Genomic DNA, 19,394 nt, shown 5'->3' with positions numbered 1-19,394 from the left:
GTAACAATAGAAGATACGCATATTTTAGATTATTAAATGTAATTTCTAAATACTATAGCCCAATACTATATGATTTGGTAGGAATATGCACTCTTTTATGTTAGATTGCCTATCAGATATAGATATAAGTTCTAAATTCCAGATTATAGTAAACATATAATAGACTTCATAATTTGTATATCTAAATGCCAGGAAGCAACCAAGATATTAGAGAAAAACATTTTTAAAAATTTATTAAAAAAATTAAACCAAATATGCAAAATCATCCAAAATAAACATCCCAGTTAATTTTAAGACTTTTTTAATGCTATGGTCACACCAGGCAAATATTTGACCAAAATGAGTGTCAAACATTTTTCCAGAACCATTTTCCAAATATCTGGATCAGGGTTGATAAAGTTGACACTTTTGTGCTTTTTTTTTGATACATTTCGACATTTCGACAAAAGCACAGAGGCACGACCGTGAGCCATTTGGTACCTTTTCATCATAATTACTCTATATAGAGTTATTCTGTCCTAAATGATTCTCAGATTCAACTCTTAAAATTATAAACAGTGGACATTGAAGAAATAACGTGAAGTGTGATTTTTTCCGCCACTCTGAGGAACAGAGTATTATAAGATAGTGTATATATTTGAAACGCCCAGAAGGGTTGGCACAGTTGGTAGAATTCTACAAAAATTGGTAAATTTTTTACTATTGTTTAAAAATGATAGGTTAAGGGGGGAATTAGCGACGATGATAGTGGGCAGAGTACAGAGTGGACACCAATTCCGAGTGTGGTTGTTGTGGACTGTATTATAGGTTTATGGGACAGCAGGTGGATGTTTCCCTTTACACTAGGAGAAATGGACGTCAATCAGTGGTCATAATTTCTCAGAGCATGAGAAATTATGACATCACATACACAGAAAACCAAGAGGTAAGAAAAAAAAGACACAAAGTCGAGGGTTACAAATGAGGATTTTGGTTTTATTAGGGAGTTAGAGAATGCTCACCGTTTGGGTTATCAAAAAGAATAGAATCATTGTATGTTGTTAATCTTAACAAGAAACCTACATACATATATGTTGTCTATGAGTGTTCATTCACAATAGTTTAAGTAATTGGTAATTTCGATAAGTTTAAACTTCATAGATACATTAACAATTCACCATAATTCATAATAAATTCAGTTAATTCAAGATATTTAACGGAAATGTATATAAGTGTATATAAGTCTAAACGCAAGGTTAGACATGCTGCCACCTCGAACTTATTCCGACGAGGAACATAAAACCGATGCTAAGGCACGAATAGCCTCAGAAAGAATCTTTTGGTTTGGTGAGGTTTCCTGTGACCCATTGGTGTTGGTTCTGGATGTGATGGCGTTGTTGCTTCGCTGCTCATTGGTGTTGTTGGTTGCTGATTTAGATTTTCGTTGTTGATAATTTGGATGCAAAAGGGTGTTGTGCGGTCTTCCACATTTTCTACACATATTTTCTGACCGACAATCACGAAAACGGTGGCTTCTGGCAAGGCAATTTACGCAGTAAACTTCTCGCAGTACCAAAATATTGCGTTGTTTGGGAGTCATCTTCAAGAACTTCGGGCACACTTTCAATGAGTGGAATTTGTTACACAGTTTGCACTTGTAAAAGTTTGGAGACCTCCGGTTGCTAGATATTGACGATCTGAAAGTATGAGATGTTGTTAGCTTGTGCAAATGTTAGTGTAATGAGTAGTATGTTCATGGCATTTGGAGTTAGTTATTATTTGTGTGAGTGTCATCGGTAGTATTTGAGAAGGGCAAATAGCATAGCTTCGCTATGGGTCTTGTTATAGTTCCATTTTCAGTACGTACATCAGCTACTCGAACTTTACTGTCCGAACCAGAATAAGTTTTTACGATACGGCCCAAAAGCCATTCGTAAGGGGGGAGTAAATCATCAATAACAACTACTAAGTCGTTTATATTTAAATCAGGCAAGGGTGACTTCCACTTGTAACGTTTGTGCATTGCTTTTAGATAGTCTTCCCTCCATCGAATCGAAAACTGATGGTGGAGAGCTTTTAGTTTTGTCCATTTATTGATAAGAGACAACTTCGAAGACATTGGTTCAGGGAATGCTAGTAAGGGAGATCCTCTCAAAAAATGGCCTGGAGTTAAGGCGGTGAGATCGGATGGATCTTCGGTCATTGCTGAAATGGGACGGGAATTCAAAACTCCTTCTATTCGTGCTAGAAGAGTTGCAAACTGCTCGAATGTAAACCGGTGAGCGCCGGCGAGTTTCTTAAAATGGGTTTTGAAGCTTTTTACGGCTGCTTCCCATAAGCCGCCCATATGAGGTGCATGGGGTGGTATAAATTTCCACTCGAAGCCCTGTATTGCGTATTTTTGAGATATGTTGCTAGAGGCTGTTTTAAGAAAGTGTGTGAATTCTCGCAGCAGAGTTCTACTGGCTCCCACAAAATTGCGACCGTTGTCCGAGAATATCCTGCAAGGGAGCCCTCGCCTCCCCACAAATCGAGCAAATGCAGCCTCGAAGGCTGCTGACGACAAGTCAGAACATACTTCTAGGTGTATGGCTTTGGTGCTAAAGCACACAAAAACACATACATAGCCTTTAATTAATGGGGACTTTCTTAGAGACGAACTTTTGAGCTCAAATGGCCCTGCAAAATCAATTCCAGTAACGTGAAATGGTGGGGAAAAGTTGCAACGGTCCGGTGGTAATGGAGCCATAATCTGAGAACTGTGTTTATGCTTATAAATTAAGCAAGTTTTACACCTGTGAATCACTGCTTTTACACGGGGTTTTAATCGAGAAATGTAATATTCAGTCTGAACAAATCTGCACATCTGATTGCATTCTCCATGAGCCAAAAATGTATGTAAGTGTAATAAGTAAATGCGACAAAAATGAGAATTGCCAGGAAGTATTATGGGATAACGTTCCTTATATGGCAAAGACGAGTTAATCAACCGACCATTCGCTCTGATTATGTTTTGGGAATCTAAGAATGGATTTAGAGTTGATAAACTGCTTTTGGGAGAAAGTGTTTTAGAGTTACACAATGCTTCATATTCAGTGTGGTAATATTGTTGTTGAGCTAGAGATATTAAACGAGTTTTTGCAAATTGAATCTCCGCTTGGGACAAATCAATAGACTGAACAACTTGATCGGTTTTATGCTGGGGGTGAGAATGCCGGTAAAATCGGAATACGTACGAAATAACACGTAGAGCTCTTGAATATGACGAAAACCGAGATACAACATCATTTTGTTGGGCAATTGATTGATGAGCAGTTACTATTTTAGGTGCTAATTCGGGAATTATTGGATTTCGAGTTGGCCATGTGGATTCTGGATTGGTTAACCATGATGGTCCATTCCACCAAAGTGAATTTGAAATGAGTTCACGTGGCCTTGAACCACGAGTACCAAGGTCGGCCGGGTTTTCGTGGGTAGATACGTATTTCCATTTTGCATTTGGGACGAGTTCATGTATCTGGGACGTGCGATTGGCTACGTATGTTTCCCAAGTGTATGGGGGTTTAGATAACCATCCCAGAACTATGGACGCATCTGACCAAAGAGTTATAGAAGTTATGTTACTGTCAAATGTTTGTGTAACATATTTTACGAGACTGGATAATAATAATGCACCATTTAATTCCAGTCTGGGCAATGAAACGGGTTTGAGAGGAGCAACTTTACTTTTCGCAATGAATAGATTCGAGAAGACAGTGGAGGTAGAGGTTTGAAATCTTAAATAGACGCATGCACAGTAAGCTCCTTTTGATGCATCACAAAACCCATGTATTTGAACCTTGTCCGTAGGCATAAATTGGATCCATCGTGGTATTTCAATAATGCTAATTTGAGACAAATCGTACAACAATTCATTCCAGGCACGAAGGGAATCTGAAGATATTTCATCATCCCAGCCCGAGGTTTCCAGCCAGAGTTGTTGCATGAGCATTTTGGCCTTGATAATCACAGGAGTTATCCATCCCGCAGGGTCAAAGAGTTGAGCAACAAGAGAAAGCACTTGACGCTTTGTGCCAGAATTTTGAGGTTCGCAAGATATAGTAGTGTAAGAGAATTTGTCACTTAAAGCATTCCATTTTATTCCGAGGGTTTTCGTAGAGCTAGCCTCAGACAGACGCAATAAATTAAGATCATATAAATCTTCCGAAGGAATCCCAGTAAGCAATTCGGAATCATTTGCACTTATTTTCTTTAGGGGAAAGCCAGCAGAATTGAGAACCTTGACGAGCATTTTTCGAAGTTCAATTGTTTCTTCTATTGAGAAACCACCCCACAGAATATCATCAACATAAATCTCCCGTTTTAAGATATTAGAAACTTGAGGAAATTGTCTCTCAGTATCATGAGCGAGTTGTAGTAAAGTGCGTATCGCGAGAAAAGGCGCACAGTTAATACCAAATGTTACCGTTTTAAGCTGGTAATCTTGAATTGGGCCTTTGGGATCTTTTTGGAATAAAATCCTTTGGTACGCTCTATCATCGGGATGTATCTTTATTTGTCGATACATTTTTTGAATGTCTCCACAGTAGACATATTTGTACTTTCTCCAATTGAGAATAGTAGAAATCAAATCGTTTTGGAGCGTGGGACCTGTGTAGAGCACATCATTAAGGGATAAGCCCGATTTGGATTTCCGGGAAGCATTGAATACAATTCTAACTTTTGTGGACTTATGCTCCGGACGTACTACAGCGTGATGTGGGAGGTAAAAAGAAAAAAATTTACCTTGGGAACATATTTCCCGGGAGGAAGTTTCTTCCATGTGGTCAAGCGATAAATATTCATGCAATACAGAATTGTATTGGTCTTGAAGCTGGGGATCTTTAGATAAATTTCGTTCCATCCGAGCGTATTGTCCAAGAGAAATGAATCTCGACGAACCCAGAGAAATTGTTTCGGGAAACTCTTTCTTAAACGGGAGCCTTACAACGTATCGACCATCAATGTCACGAGTTGTTGTTTTGGCATAAAGTTCCTCGCAAAACTTATCAGCATCCGAAATTTCGGGAACCGAAGGGACTTCTTCAATTTCCCAGAATTTTCGAAGTATATCAGAGAGTACATCAGATTCGCATGAGACTACTTTGGTAGTAAAAGCCTCGATGGTTTCAGTTGGTATTGGGCCACTGAGAACCCATCCGAAGATTGTGTTATATGCCGAAGCAAACCCGCAAACATTTTTCCTAATACCATTCAGATTGATGAAGCGCTCAGAGTCATTTCCAAGTATAAGATCAATATTGGATGAGACATTGAAATTAGGATCTGCTAAATCGAGTTTGAATAGGTCGGGACAATTAGGCTTATCGAAGGAGATAGCAGGTAATCTTCTCGTAACCTTTGATAGGACAATAGCGCTAACAGAAAAACGAACCTTATGTTTTTGAGCGAAGAGAACAATATCGCACTCCTTGTCAGAAAACTGTGTCATCCCTCCAATTCCACCGATTTCGAAACGCGACTTACGATATGGGATTTGTAACAAATTGCGAATTTTTTCAGACAAAAACGTTCTTTGGGAGCCTGGATCAATTAATGCTCTCACAGTGTAAAGTTCGTTTTTGTGCTCAATATGGACTAATGCCGTTCTAAGTAAAACAGTATCGGTATTTTGCGAGAAATTTGCCTCAACTCGAGTGCAACTTTCTTTAGAAGTAGAAGGAACAGATGGATCGGTTTGATATATAGAATCGTTTCGCTCGGGTTGATATTTGGAATTGTTTCGTTTCATTTCATCACCACCAGATATGGCATTTTGAGAATCATTCTTATCGGTTTGATTGGGATTTAAATGTAGAAGCGAATGATGTCGCTTTTTACATGAGAGACAAACGTGTCTACTTTTACATTTCAATTTTGAATGCGACGGAGACAGGCAGTTGTTGCATAGTTTCTTCTTAAAAACAAAATCAACACGCTCTTGGGGAGAAAATTTACGAAAATCGGGACAGATGCGAATGTTGTGATCCAAGCTGCACAATGGGCAGGAATGATTTAAATTCTCTTGAGATGCGTATGCGTGTATTTTGTTACTACTTTCGGTAGAAGTTTTTGGTAATTGAAAACTTTGAACTTGTGAATTTCTAAAATTGGATATTCTTTCTACAACCTCGAATCGGTTGACTAAGAACTCATCCATTTGGGACCAACTCGGTAGTTCACGGTGAGATTTGAGAGACTGCTCCCATTGAGAAATCGTTTCATTAGGAAGTTTTGTAGAAACTAGGTATATCAGTACCGGATCCCAAGTTTCAACTTTAACTTGCAAGGAACTTAATGTACTGAGGCAGTCTTTTACAGTCGAATGAATTCTTTGAAGTGATTCACTGTTTTCCGTTGTTGCTACGGGAATATTAAACAATATTTTCAGTTGGTTATCTACCAAAACTCGCTTGTTTTCGTAACGCGTTTTCAACGCAGTCCATGCCAAGTTGAAATTTTCATCGCACAAAGCGTATCTTTTTACTATGGCACCTGCGCTTCCTTTAGTTTTATTTCGCAAATGATAAAGTTTCTGAGCTGGTGTCAATTTTGGGTGATTGATATATACGGCCGTGAACATGTCACGAAAGGATGGCCAATCTTCATAACTTCCCTTAAATACCTCTGTGTCGCATGGAGGAACCTTTATGCACACTTCAGAGTTGTTAAGGGGTTGCGGTTCTGAGAGTCTATCAGAAAAAGAGGATAATCGAGTTGTCCTACGTGGTGCTGTATTCACCGACATTCGCAGGATGTCTAGAATTCGGGCTCGAGTTTCGTAATAGGATTCTGAGCAAATACTAAAATTTAATTTCGCATTTTGTTTCACTTCATTAGAGACATTTGATTCAGGAGATATCATCAAGGTTTCATATTCAACTTGAACCTTTTGCCATCGGTCTCCTAAATCTTCCAACTTGACCTCTAGAATAGTATTTGTTTGATCCCCAATTTCAGAACTCTCAAAATCTGAGCAAAAGTCTGTGAGTTGATTGCAAATGAATGCGAATTTTTCGTACATGGGAGACTGTTTGAGAGTGCTTTGAGGATTGTGAGAGTCTGTTGGATTAGACATATTGAAACAAAAAATCACGAATAGATTCAACAACAGTGACTGTGATTTTCACCGTGAAAAACGCGCCAATGACGATTGATCGTTCGTTCGAAATAAAAAAGTTAGTGGAAAAGCGGATGAGAAAATCGTATAGTAGTTATACGTTGTAATTTATCGAATTAAGTTTAACAATTGTGAGTAGCAAAATATTTTAATAGATTTGCGAGAAATTCCCAAATGAAAGGAATAACGTATAGAATTAAAATAGTTTCTAGTTATTTATAACCATTAAAAAAAGTCAGAAATTCACCAAGTGTATCAGATGACAATTACGAGAGTTATTGCCGCTTAGACCATTCACAACGAGTGTAAGTTTGCTATTCTTTAGCTAAAAGAATAGTTGTTGATAGAAATGTGTAGTTTTGATTATATGTAAATTAGATGTAAATTTCGAATGTAAAGGGGATTGGAAATATTTGGTGCTATACCAGTAGAAATATATAGCAGTAAAGTTAAATGAAAACCCAAAAAAATCCCTTTTGTTTGAAAACAGTAATTGTTATATACCAGTTATCAGCATATAACTCAGAGGCAAATTTTAAGCCCGAATTTTAGAGTTTGGAAGCTATATTTGTTTGAACCACATGCCGTGGGCAATTAATTTCTTCCTTTTGTTGAATTATTCGAAAAAATAAGAAAGCGGTATGTAATTAAACTAATTGTCACTGGGAAAATTGTAGATAATTTCCAAGCAACGCTTTGGTTGACGTCAGAGAACTTTCCTTTTCTCACAAGTACGGTAGTTTTCGCACCAGAATTAAATTGAATTAAATTCCACAGAAAAAGAGAAAATTATCCACTTTATTCCTAGTATTAAGTTCGTTTGCGAAGTCAGAATATCACTTTGAATCGGGTACCAAACATAGGGTCTTTAACGTTTACTGGGAAATAATATGCGCATATACTATTTCGTGTGAAAATTTAAAACCTTTGAACTTAGTACTAGGCTTACGGGATCAGCCAGAAATTTGTTACATAAACACATATGATTCCACAATTAAATAAATCCGCGTTAGGGATCAGCCAAAAATTTTAAAGACCAGTGCAAAATGATTTTACAAATCAACACACAGTTTGGTCTTTCACTAATATATCCACGTTAGGGATTTTTTTTTAATAATGGATATAGAAATAAAATGTTCAAATAGTGTAAGTGATATTGTTAGTAATATATTAGTGTTAAATTTATGGAATAATTATGTTGTTTCAATTTGAACTTTGATTTAGTATTTAATTGATATTTTTTATGGGTGTAAGTTCAGGCGCAAGCTATCCATCCAGTTTTTTATCCAATTATTACTTTCACGTAATTTACTTTGAATACCTTTGTTTTCGGGATGAACAGTTATTTATTTCGGTTTGTGTAAAAATAATTTTTTCCTGATATTTTCTTCCAGATTTTTTTCGTAAATGTTTTAAATAACGTAATTAGGAGACACTGTGCGTGTCTAGCTTTCCTTTTATTTTTAAAAAAATTTAACTGTTATTTGTTTTTTAAAAAAATCGTAATGGGGACACTGTACGTGTCTAAATTCCTTTTTCGTAGAATTTAAATTGTAAATCCTCAATAATCGTAGTTAGTTATATTCGAATTTTACATATTTCTCCACTGAATTTTATATTATATTTTAAATAACGCAGCTGGTAGACACTGTGCGTGTCTATATGGTATTCCTTAGAATTTGTAATTGCCAATATTTTTTTTTTAACGTAGTTAGAAGACACTGTGCGTGTCTAAATTCTTTGTTTTACAATTGTTGCTGCGAAACACTGTGACAGTATAAGAGTTTTCTTGAGTTGAGTTTTGTTGTTATTGCGTGAGTGAGAGCGGCTTGCTCTCTTTATCTCGTGCACAGTGGTTCAAAGAAAGCAATTAGGTGTGGGTTAGTTACTAGTAAATGTTATCTACATTTGTTAGCATATATTATGAACAAGTTTTACCTTCCATATTACTAGTTGTTTAGACCATTTTATTAATCCGACCCGAAATACCGATTGTCTTTTTTTTTTTACCGCAGCAGCTTTATAGAATTTAATAATCTTTATAAATTTAGACAATTATACACGAAATGAAAATTTGAAATCGTGTGTTTGGTAATCACTAGAACACTTTGATGAAAAATTCTTGAAATTTGCCAAAATTTTGCTTTTTTATATATTTTTGTTTTTGCATTACCATTTGACTATTTTTATTTCCACAATTTTCGTTTTATTTTACATCTTTCGTTGTCATAACTTTTTCACTTTCACTTGCATCCACACTCTCTCCTTTTTCTACTTTTAAATGTCACTCTCTTTATTGTGACAAACTTTAGATGTAACAAGTATGAAAAAAAAATTAAGGTGAGAACGGAATGGAAATTTGAAGATAAATGAAGACGTGACACATAGAGCAACGAAAATAAAGGCCAAGAAAGAATATGAGATATGGCAAAATTGTTGTTATATGTACTTTGTATATTCCCAAGTTTTATAACGGTGATTTCGAAATGGGAGTAAGATAAATGAAAAAATATTTTTTTGGTATACAGAAAATAATTTTGCAAAATATTTTGTTGTTGCCAATTTTAACGGTAATATAGGAAAAAATTCTTGTTTTATATTTACCAAACACAATATGTGTATTTTTTATGGAGAATTCCAGATTTTTACAAGGCAATATTGTGATTTTATGGTTTCCAAAAATGGGAATTATGTACAATTTCAGATTTTAGAAATTTTGGAAGCCTTTTTTAGACAAACTATTATATGGTTTTCTCGTTTTTTTTTGTATTGGCACTTTTGATATTTACAATATTATGCAAACGACCTGTGATATAGGCTTAAGAACCAAATTGAGTTTTAGAACCTGTTTTAACGATAAATTTCCTTGAGTGTGTAATGGTAGAATTTGTAGAGATTTTAAAACATTGTAACTACGGATTTTAATGCATGTATAAATAACTTAATTTATTATTATCTTATGGTGAGGTTTTATGGCGTTTTAAGCAACCTTTTTCGCGGTTTCTTAAAAAATTTCCCAGTAGTTATAGCGCAGATTTTATGTAGTTTTATGTAGTATTTTGGAAAATTGTATAGTTCTATAGAAGTTTTATGTAGTTTTAGCACATTTTTTTATAGATTTACAGCGAATTTTATGTAGTTTTAGCAAATTTTTCATAGGTTTACAGCGAATTTTATGTAGTTTTAGCAGGTTTACCATAATTTTTATAGTTTTAGCAAAATTTTTATACTTTTTACAGTCTTAAAGCAGTTTTTTGTAGTTTTAGAGCAAAATTTTAGGAATTTTTTTATAGTTTTTTAACACAAACTAATTTTAACTAACGGTCAGCGAAATTAACCACGACATTTTTATAATACACGAAATTACCTTTTTTTCTCACACTTTTTTTTACACGATACACGTTTCCGATTAAATGCTTTGCGATCGACGTCTCAATTCGACTAATGTGGAAGGTTTTGTTCTAATTATCATTTACCTTCTATCCTCTTTGTTAGTGTTTGATGATGCTCTCCGTTCATTTGAGTATCCTCTCCTCGAGTGGACCATGTTTAAAAATGATAGGTTAAGGGGGGAATTAGCGACGATGATAGTGGGCAGAGTACAGAGTGGACACCAATTCCGAGTGTGGTTGTTGTGGACTGTATTATAGGTTTATGGGACAGCAGGTGGATGTTTCCCTTTACACTAGGAGAAATGGACGTCAATCAGTGGTCATAATTTCTCAGAGCATGAGAAATTATGACATCACATACACAGAAAACCAAGAGGTAAGAAAAAAAAGACACAAAGTCGAGGGTTACAAATGAGGATTTTGGTTTTATTAGGGAGTTAGAGAATGCTCACCGTTTGGGTTATCAAAAAGAATAGAATCATTGTATGTTGTTAATCTTAACAAGAAACCTACATACATATATGTTGTCTATGAGTGTTCATTCACAATAGTTTAAGTAATTGGTAATTTCGATAAGTTTAAACTTCATAGATACATTAACAATTCACCATAATTCATAATAAATTCAGTTAATTCAAGATATTTAACGGAAATGTATATAAGTGTATATAAGTCTAAACGCAAGGTTAGACAACTATTTTGTACATTGGTAGAATTCTTAATTTTGGTTGATTTTTCAAAGAGGGACTTCTTCATAAATTTTCTATTGAAATAAACTTTCGACAAAATTTTGTATAGAAAAAAAATTATGACGAAATTTTCTATAGAAATAAAATTTTGTAAAAATTTTTTATAGAAATAAAATTCTGTTAGGTCGTAAACCTTAGATGTAAGTACCTTCATTTTGTATTTATGTTCATAATTTATTATGGTTTTAAATAAAATAATACTTATAATAAAATTTTGTCAATTATTTCTATAGAAATAACATTTTGAAATAAAATGTTGACAAAATTTTCAACAGAAATAAAAATTTGATAACATTTTCTCTAGAAATAAAATTTTAACAAAATTTTCTATATAGATAAAATTTGGACAAGATTTCCTATAGAATAAAAATTGGACACAATTTTCTATGGAATTAAAATTTTGACAAAATTTCCTATAAAAATAAATTGTTAACAAAATTTTTCAAAAAATGTTCTATAGCAACCCAGCAAAAAAAGCGTCGCCAAAAGGTGGTAAAAATGTTCTTTTTGGATCCGGAAGTTGTGCAAAATTGACGCAGAAGCGATGAACTTAACATCCCAGCAAAAAAAGCGTCGCCAAAAAAGTGGTAAAAATGTTCTTTTTGAATCCGGAAGTTGTGCAAAATTGGCGCAGAAGCGATGAATTTAACATGGAATTGTCATAGGACGGATGTCCACCATTTCAACAGCCGGTGCACTAAATTCTCATCACTTCTTAAGGTGTGATGCAAATTCATTGTTTTGGATGTGAATTAAGAAATTTTGTGATATTTTGACAAATAAATAGTTTTTAATTTTTATGATGCAGTCTAACGCTTATCTAGAACGCTTGACATCAATTATTTTCAAAAATTCGCAATTTTTCTGACATAGATTTAGATTTTTTCGGCCAAATTTAAATAATTTGTACCATTTTATTAATTCTTAATCTGTTTAAAACTATTTGAAGTAAAAAATTTTAAATTTCCCATTAATTATATGAAAAAAGCCAGTTATAAAAAAATTGACTCAAATGAACTTCCTGTGAAGTTAAAATAAAGAACCCCTTTGGGAGGACATTTTTGGAAGTGCTTTTAAAGTTGTGCCTATAGAAGAACTTTCAATTTCAATTTAGCTGGGAATAAATTGCTGAAAATAGAAATAAAATTTTGACAAAATTTCATATAGAATAAAAATTGGACCAAATTTTTTATAAAAATAAAATTTTCAAAAAAATTTCTACAGAAATAAACTTTTGACACAATTTTCTATAGAAATAATATTTTGACAAATTTTACTATAGAAATAAAATTTTGACAAATTTTACAATAGAAATAAACTTTTGACTAAATTTACTATAGAAATAAAATTTTGTCATTTTCTATAGAAATAATATGTTGACAAAAATCTCTATAGAAATAAAATTTTGACAAAATTTCCTATAGAAATAAAATTTTGACAAAATTTTCTATAGAAATAAATTTTTTACAAAATTTTCGCCGAAATAAAATAGTTACAGAATTTTTTGCAGGAATAAAAATATTGCAAAATATTTTTATACCCTCCATCACAGGATGGGGGGTATATTAACTTTGTCATTCCGTTTGTAACACCTCGAAATATTGGTCTAAGACCCCATAAAGTATATATATATTCTGGGTCGTGGTGAAATTTTGAGTCGATCTGAGCATGTCCGTCCGTCCGTCTGTTGAAATCACGCTAACTTCCGAACGAAACAAGCTATCGACTTGAAACTTGGCACAAGTTGTTGTTATTGATGTAGGTCGGACGGTATTGAAAATGGGCCACTATTACGTATAGCCCCCTTATAAACCGACACTCAGATTTGGCTTGCGGAGCCTCTTGGAGGAGCAAAATTCGTCCGATCCGGTTGAAATTTGGTACATGGTAGTTTTATATGGTCCCTCAAAATCGTGCAAAAATTGGTCCAAATCGGTCCATAATTATATATAGCCCCCATATAAACCGATCCCCAGATTTGGCTTGCGAGGCCTCTAAGAGAAGCAAATTTCATCTCATCCGGCTGAAATTTGGTACATGGTGCTAGTATATGGTCTTTAATAAACATGCAAAAATTGGTCCACATCGGTTCATGATTATATATAGCTCCCATATAAACGGATCCCCAGATTTGGCTTGCGGAGTCTCTAAGAGAAGAAAATTTCATCTGATCCGCCTGAAATTTGGTACATGGAGTTAATATATGGCCTCAAACTCCCATGCAAAAATTGGTCCAAATCGGTCTATAATTATATATAGCCCCCATACAAACCGATCCTCAGATTTGACCTCCAAAGCCTCTTGGATGAGAAAAAGTCATCCGATTGAAATTTGGTACATGGCGTTAGTATATGGTCTCTAACAACCATGCAAAAATTTGTCCACACCGGTCTTAATTATATATAACCCCCATTTAAACCGATCCCCAGATTTGACCTCCGGAGCTATTGGAGGAGCAAAATTCATCCGACCCGGTTGAAATTTGGTACGTGGTGAAATTTGGTATATTGCGCTAGTATATGGCCGCTAACAACCACGCCAAAATTGGTCCATATCGGTCTATAGTTATATATGGCCGATCCCCAAAAATAATCTACCAAAATTTTATTTCTATAGAAAATTTTGTCAAACTGAATTATTTACGTATTTAATCGGCCTTTTTTTTGTTTAATATATACCCCGTATGAACTAACTTACAATACAGCATAATCAATTGTATTTCGGAGGGTCGTAGGCTGCACGAAAAAAAAAGTTTTGGTGTTCTGAAATTGTCTTCGAATATGCTACAAAACTGGGGGGTGACCGCATCAACTTTTTTTTTTTTCATTTCGACCGTGACCCTATCTATTGCACACCTCTACTTTAAAGAAGTCGTTTCTATAGCTCGGAATTAATACCAAAATTCCGAAGAAATGTTTCAAATATTTAGATCCAAATAAACTTTTTTTTAGTGTAAAGGTTAGAAAAGGTGCAGCGATAACACATGATATCTATCCTCAGGTGAAAAGTGTATAATACTGGATATGCAAGAGATAAACCCATTCTCTTAATCGCTACGGTTATTGTGCTTATGTTACAAAGCCTTGGTATACAATGTAAGCACAATTTAGTTTGCATTTAACAAAATTTGGCGATACAGATTTCATATAAAAGTCGAATACAAACTTCAAATCCATATCAATCACTTCTTGTCTTTTATTCTATACTCACATCACTCTCCAACAGTCATGGCTTTTCAAGTAAGTGTTGGGATGCTGAACATTTAAGTCCAATGACAATATCAATCAACTACAAATATTTTTTTTATTTCTTTCCAGTTTGTTTTCGCACTTGCTTTCGTAGCTGTGACCAGCGCTGGTTATGCTCCCGTGGCCTATCATTCAGCTCCAGTTGCCTATCACTCAGCTCCTGTGGCTGTAGCCCAAAAAGTCGTTGTCAAATCTGAAGAATATGATCCTCATCCTCAGTACAAATTCTCTTATGGTGTTGAAGACAAATTGACTGGAGATTCCAAGAGCCAAGCTGAAGAACGTGATGGTGAAGCTGTTCGTGGAGAATACTCGTTGATTGATGCTGATGGTTACAAACGTACCGTTCATTATACAGCCGATGATGCCAATGGTTTCAATGCTGTTGTCCAACGTGAACCTTTGGTAAAATCAGTGGCAGTAGCTCCCGTCCACTATGCTGCCCCAACTGTTGTCAAGACCGTAGCTCCCGTTGCCCATTATGCCGCTCCACATGTTGTCAAGACTGTAGCTCCCGTTGCCCATTATGCTGCACCACACTACGAAACACCAGTGGCCCATTATGCTGCTCCAGCTGTTGTCAAGCATGTTGCTCCCGTCACCCACTATGCTGCTCCAGCTGTTGTCAAACATGTAGCTCCTGTGGCCCATTATGCTGCTGCTCCCTCAGTAGCTACTTACTCAGCTCCTAACCATTATTCATCATATGAAGCTCCCACATACAGTTATCACCATTAAAAGCGCCATGATTTTATTCATTTAAATTCATATTCATTTATTTATATAAGTGTTACTATTTACATAGGGAAATTTTTTCGAAAAATAAATTAAATGAAATTGAAAGTTTATTTTATTTAAATTTTTTGAGAGATGGTTAAAAAATACAAACCCAAAAGAGACCGTGGGAAACTTTGATAAAATCAGTGTTATTGGTTCCAGTCCACTATGCTGCAAATTTTGTCAAAACTGGTCTTTCCGCTGCTCACTATGATATCCCTGCAATAGTCTATGTTAGACTCTTATTCCAATGGCTCATTATGCTGCCCCTCAATACGAGACACCATTATGATGATCCAGCTGTTGTCAAGCATGGAGCTTCAGTTACCCATTTGCTCATTATTCTCCTCCTGTTACTATCCTTTGTTTATTCTTTGTTACATTTTGAAAATAGTAGGTTTGAAATTTGTTAAAAATAAATTAAACAAAACATTAAAAAAAAAACAAGTATATACGGCCGTAAGTTCGGCCAGGCCGAATCTTATGTACCCTCCACCATGGATTGCGTAGAAACTTCTACGAAAGACTGTCATCCACAATCGAATTAATTGGGTTGTGGTATCTTAAAACTTCTTAACATCGTTTTCTAAATTGTGAGTTAGTCCATACGTGGTACAGAGCCAGAATTGAAATATGGGGGTCGCTTATATGGCTATATACAATTATGAACTTGATATGGACCAATTTTTGTGTGATTGGGGATCGATTTATCTGAGGGATATATATAACTATAGACCGAAATGGACCTAGTTAGGCATGGTTGTTAACGGTCATATACTACCACAATGTACCAAATTTCAACTGACTCGGCTGAAATTTGCTCCGCCAAGAGGCTCCAAAACCAAATCTCGGAATTGGTTTATATGGGGGCTATATATGATTATGAACTGATATTGACCACTTTTGGCATGGCTGTTAAATATCATATACTACCACCACCTACCAAATTTCAACCAGATCGGATGAATTTTGCTTCTCCAAAATGCACCAGAAGTCAAATCTGGGGATCGGTTTATATGGAGGCTATATATAATTATGGACTGATAGGAACCAATTCCTGCATGGTTGTTGGATACCATATACTAACATCACGTACCAAATTTCAACCGAATGGCAAGAATTTTGCTCTTCCAAGGGGCTCTGGAGGTCAAATCTGGGGATCGGTTTATATGGGGCCTATATATAATTATGGACCGATATCGACCAATTTTTGCATGGGAGTTTGAGGCCATACATTAACACCATATACCAAATTTCAACAGAATCAGATGAATTTTGGTCTTCCAAGAGGTTCCGGAGGTCAAATCTGGTGATCGGTTTATATGGGGGCTATATATAATTATGAACCGATGTGGACCAATTTTTGCATGGTTGCTAAAGACCATATACTAACATCACGTACAAAATTTCAGCCGGATCGGATGAAATTTGCTTCTCTTAGCGGCCTCGCAAGCCAAATCGGGGGATCGGTTTATATGGGGGCTATATATAATTATGGACCGATGTAGACCAATTTTTGCATGGTTGTTAGAGACCATATACTAACACCATGTAGCAAATTTCAGCCGGATCGGATGAAATATGCTTCTCTTAGAGGCTCCACAAGCCAAATCGGAGGACCGGTTTATATGGGGGCTATATATAATTAAAGACCGATATGGACCAATTTTTGCATGGTTGTTAGAGACCATATACCAACATCATGTACCAAATTTCAGCCGGATCGGATGAAATTTGATTCTCTTAGAGTCTATACGTAAAAGTGGACCGATATGGCCCATTTGCAATACCATCCGACCTACATCAATAACAACTACTTGTGCCAAGTTTCAAGTCGATAGCTTGATTCATTCGGAAGATAGAGTGATTTCAACAGACGGACGGGCGGACGGACGGACATGCTCAGATCGACTCAGAATTTCACCACGACCCAGAATATATATACTTTATGGGGTCTTATAGCAATATTTCGATGTGTTACAAACGGAATGACAAAGTTAATATACCCCCATCCTATGGTGGAGGGTATAAAAAACAAAAACTTTAAATATTGATCAAGGGCTGATATCGAACAGCTACCTGAAAACAACCAAAGACTGCCATAAGTCTATCAACGAAATTGTTGAGCAGTTCCATATACACCTAATGTGGGTACCTTTTGACAAGAACTTATCATGCAATTGAAAAGCGAATTAGTAAGCAAGACCAGGTACATCATTGCGAAACTGGAATATATTGATAAGGCTCTTGCTACTTACAAACTCATACAGCTTGAAAACGCAATTATGATGACGAATTGCAGATTTAAATTTAATACAAGTTTTAGATGAGCTAACGTCCTCTTTTTTATCACTCCTGATGTCTGTACACTCAGAAAACCACCGTTTCTTACACTTATGTCTCAAACATATTTTTGGCGAAGCACGTACTTTTTCGAAATTTTTTCGTGAATGGGGACAAAAATTTTGAGTTGGGGACTTCATGCAGTGTCGCCAGTTTTTGGGATTTTTCCCCAAAATGGGTAATTTTTTCGTAAATTAGGACAAAAATTTTAAGTTGGGGACTTGGGGATTTGATGGGGAGTTTCTATACATTTTGGGATTTTTGCGGGGAATTTTTATACCCTTCACCACTACTGTGGTACAGGGTATAATAAGTTTGTGCATTTGTATGTAACGCCAAGAAGGAAAAGTCTGAGACCCATCGTTTGGTATACCGATCGTCTTAGAATTAAATTCTGAGTCGATTTAGCGATGTCCGTCTGTCTGTCTGTCTGTTGATGCAAAATATCAGCCAAATCGGTTCAGATTTAGATATAGCCCACAGAGGCCAAGTTTTTGCTCCGATTTAGTTGAAATTTTGCACAGGGAGTAGAATTAGCATTATAGCTATGCGTGCCAAATTTGGTTGAAATCGGTTCAGATTTAGATATAGCTCCCACATATAGCTTTCACCCGATTTACACTCAAATGACCACAGAGGTCAATTTTTAACTCCGATTTATTTGAAATTTTTCACAGGGAGTAGTATTAGCATTGTAGCTATACGTGCCAAATTTTGTTGAAATCGGTTCAGATTTAGATATATCTCCCATATATAGCTTTCGCCCGATTTACACTCATATGACCACAGAGGCCAATTTTTAACTCCGATTTAGTTGAAATTTTGCACTGGGAGTAGAATTAGCATTGTAGCTATGCGTGCCAAATTTGGTTGAAATCGGTTCAGATTTAGATATTTCTCCCATATATAGCTTTCGCCCGATTTACACTCATATGACCACAGAGGCCAATTTTTAGCTCCGATTTAGTTGAAATTTTGCACAGGGAGTAGAATTAGCATTGTAGCTATGCGTGCCAAATTTGGTTGACATCGGTTCAGATTTAGATTTAGCTCCCATATATATGATTTTCTGATTTCGACCAACATTTTCCTTGTAAAATCGCCACTGCTTAGTCGAAAAGTTGTAAAAATGACTCTAATTTTCCTAAACTTCTAATACATATATATCGAGCGATAAATCATAAATAAACTTTTGCGAAGTTTCCTTAAAATTCCTTCAGATTTAAATGTTTCCCATAGTTTGTACTAACTTTGTTTTCCACCCTAGTGCATTAGCCGACTTAAATTTTGAGTCTATAGATTTGAGTCTATAGATTTTTCAAATTCTGTCCAGATCGAGTGATATTTAAATGTATGTATTTGGGACAAACCTTTATATATAGCCCCCAACACATTTGACGGATGTGATATTGTATCGAAAATGTAGATCTACAAAGTGGTGCAGGGTATAATATAGTCGGTCCCGCCCGACTTTAGACTTTGCTTACTTGTTTCGAATCGGTTAGTATAATAAATCAAGTTTACAATAATTATTTATATAAAATTCTACTTATTTCTATGTTACATTATTAAACAAGATGCAAAAGAGTGCAAATTAAGCATTTGGACTAGAAACGGACACAAGATTTTATTTTGGGGGATCTAATTTATCTTCTTACTCAACTTGGCTAAGACATTTCCCTACAATTGTGGAATCATTTCGGGAGGATTCGGGCCTAAAAGTTGCCTTCTAATCGGTGTCCAACAC

The 19,394-nt window shown here is 35.5% G+C and overlaps 2 protein-coding genes across 3 annotated transcripts; one reads left to right on the top strand and one right to left on the bottom strand.

The window, feature by feature from the left end:
- Nucleotides 1–947: 947 nt before the first annotated feature.
- On the bottom strand, nt 948–10,801 carry LOC142222277 (uncharacterized). Of its 2 annotated transcripts, XR_012718295.1 has the most exons (3): nt 10,506–10,606; nt 9,077–9,444; nt 948–1,676 (listed from the first exon to the last, which is right to left on the bottom strand). XR_012718295.1 is itself a non-coding variant. In XM_075292316.1 (2 exons), the coding sequence occupies exons 1-2, from the start codon at nt 10,683–10,685 to the stop codon at nt 1,259–1,261; spliced, it is 489 nt and encodes a 162-aa protein (XP_075148431.1). In that variant the 5' UTR covers nt 10,686–10,801; the 3' UTR covers nt 948–1,258. The 2 variants fall into 2 exon arrangements, 1 of the variants encoding a protein (XP_075148431.1); XM_075292316.1 differs by lacking the exons at nt 9,077–9,444; nt 10,506–10,606 and adding an exon at nt 10,615–10,801.
- Nucleotides 10,802–14,506: 3,705 nt separating this feature from the next.
- On the top strand, nt 14,507–15,286 carry LOC142233568 (uncharacterized). The gene is made up of 2 exons (XM_075304534.1): nt 14,507–14,518; nt 14,591–15,286. Exons 1-2 carry the CDS (start codon nt 14,507–14,509, stop codon nt 15,263–15,265), a joined length of 687 nt encoding a protein of 228 aa, XP_075160649.1. The 3' UTR covers nt 15,266–15,286.
- The last annotated feature ends 4,108 nt before the right edge of the window (nt 15,287–19,394 follow it).

The sequence above is a fragment of the Haematobia irritans genome, chromosome 1, assembly GCF_050003625.1.
Source record: "Haematobia irritans isolate KBUSLIRL chromosome 1, ASM5000362v1, whole genome shotgun sequence".
In the NCBI taxonomy this organism is placed as follows: domain Eukaryota; kingdom Metazoa; phylum Arthropoda; class Insecta; order Diptera; family Muscidae; genus Haematobia; species Haematobia irritans.
The sequence above is the reverse complement of the archived record's forward strand: the minus strand, read 5'-3'. Positions and strand labels throughout refer to the sequence as shown.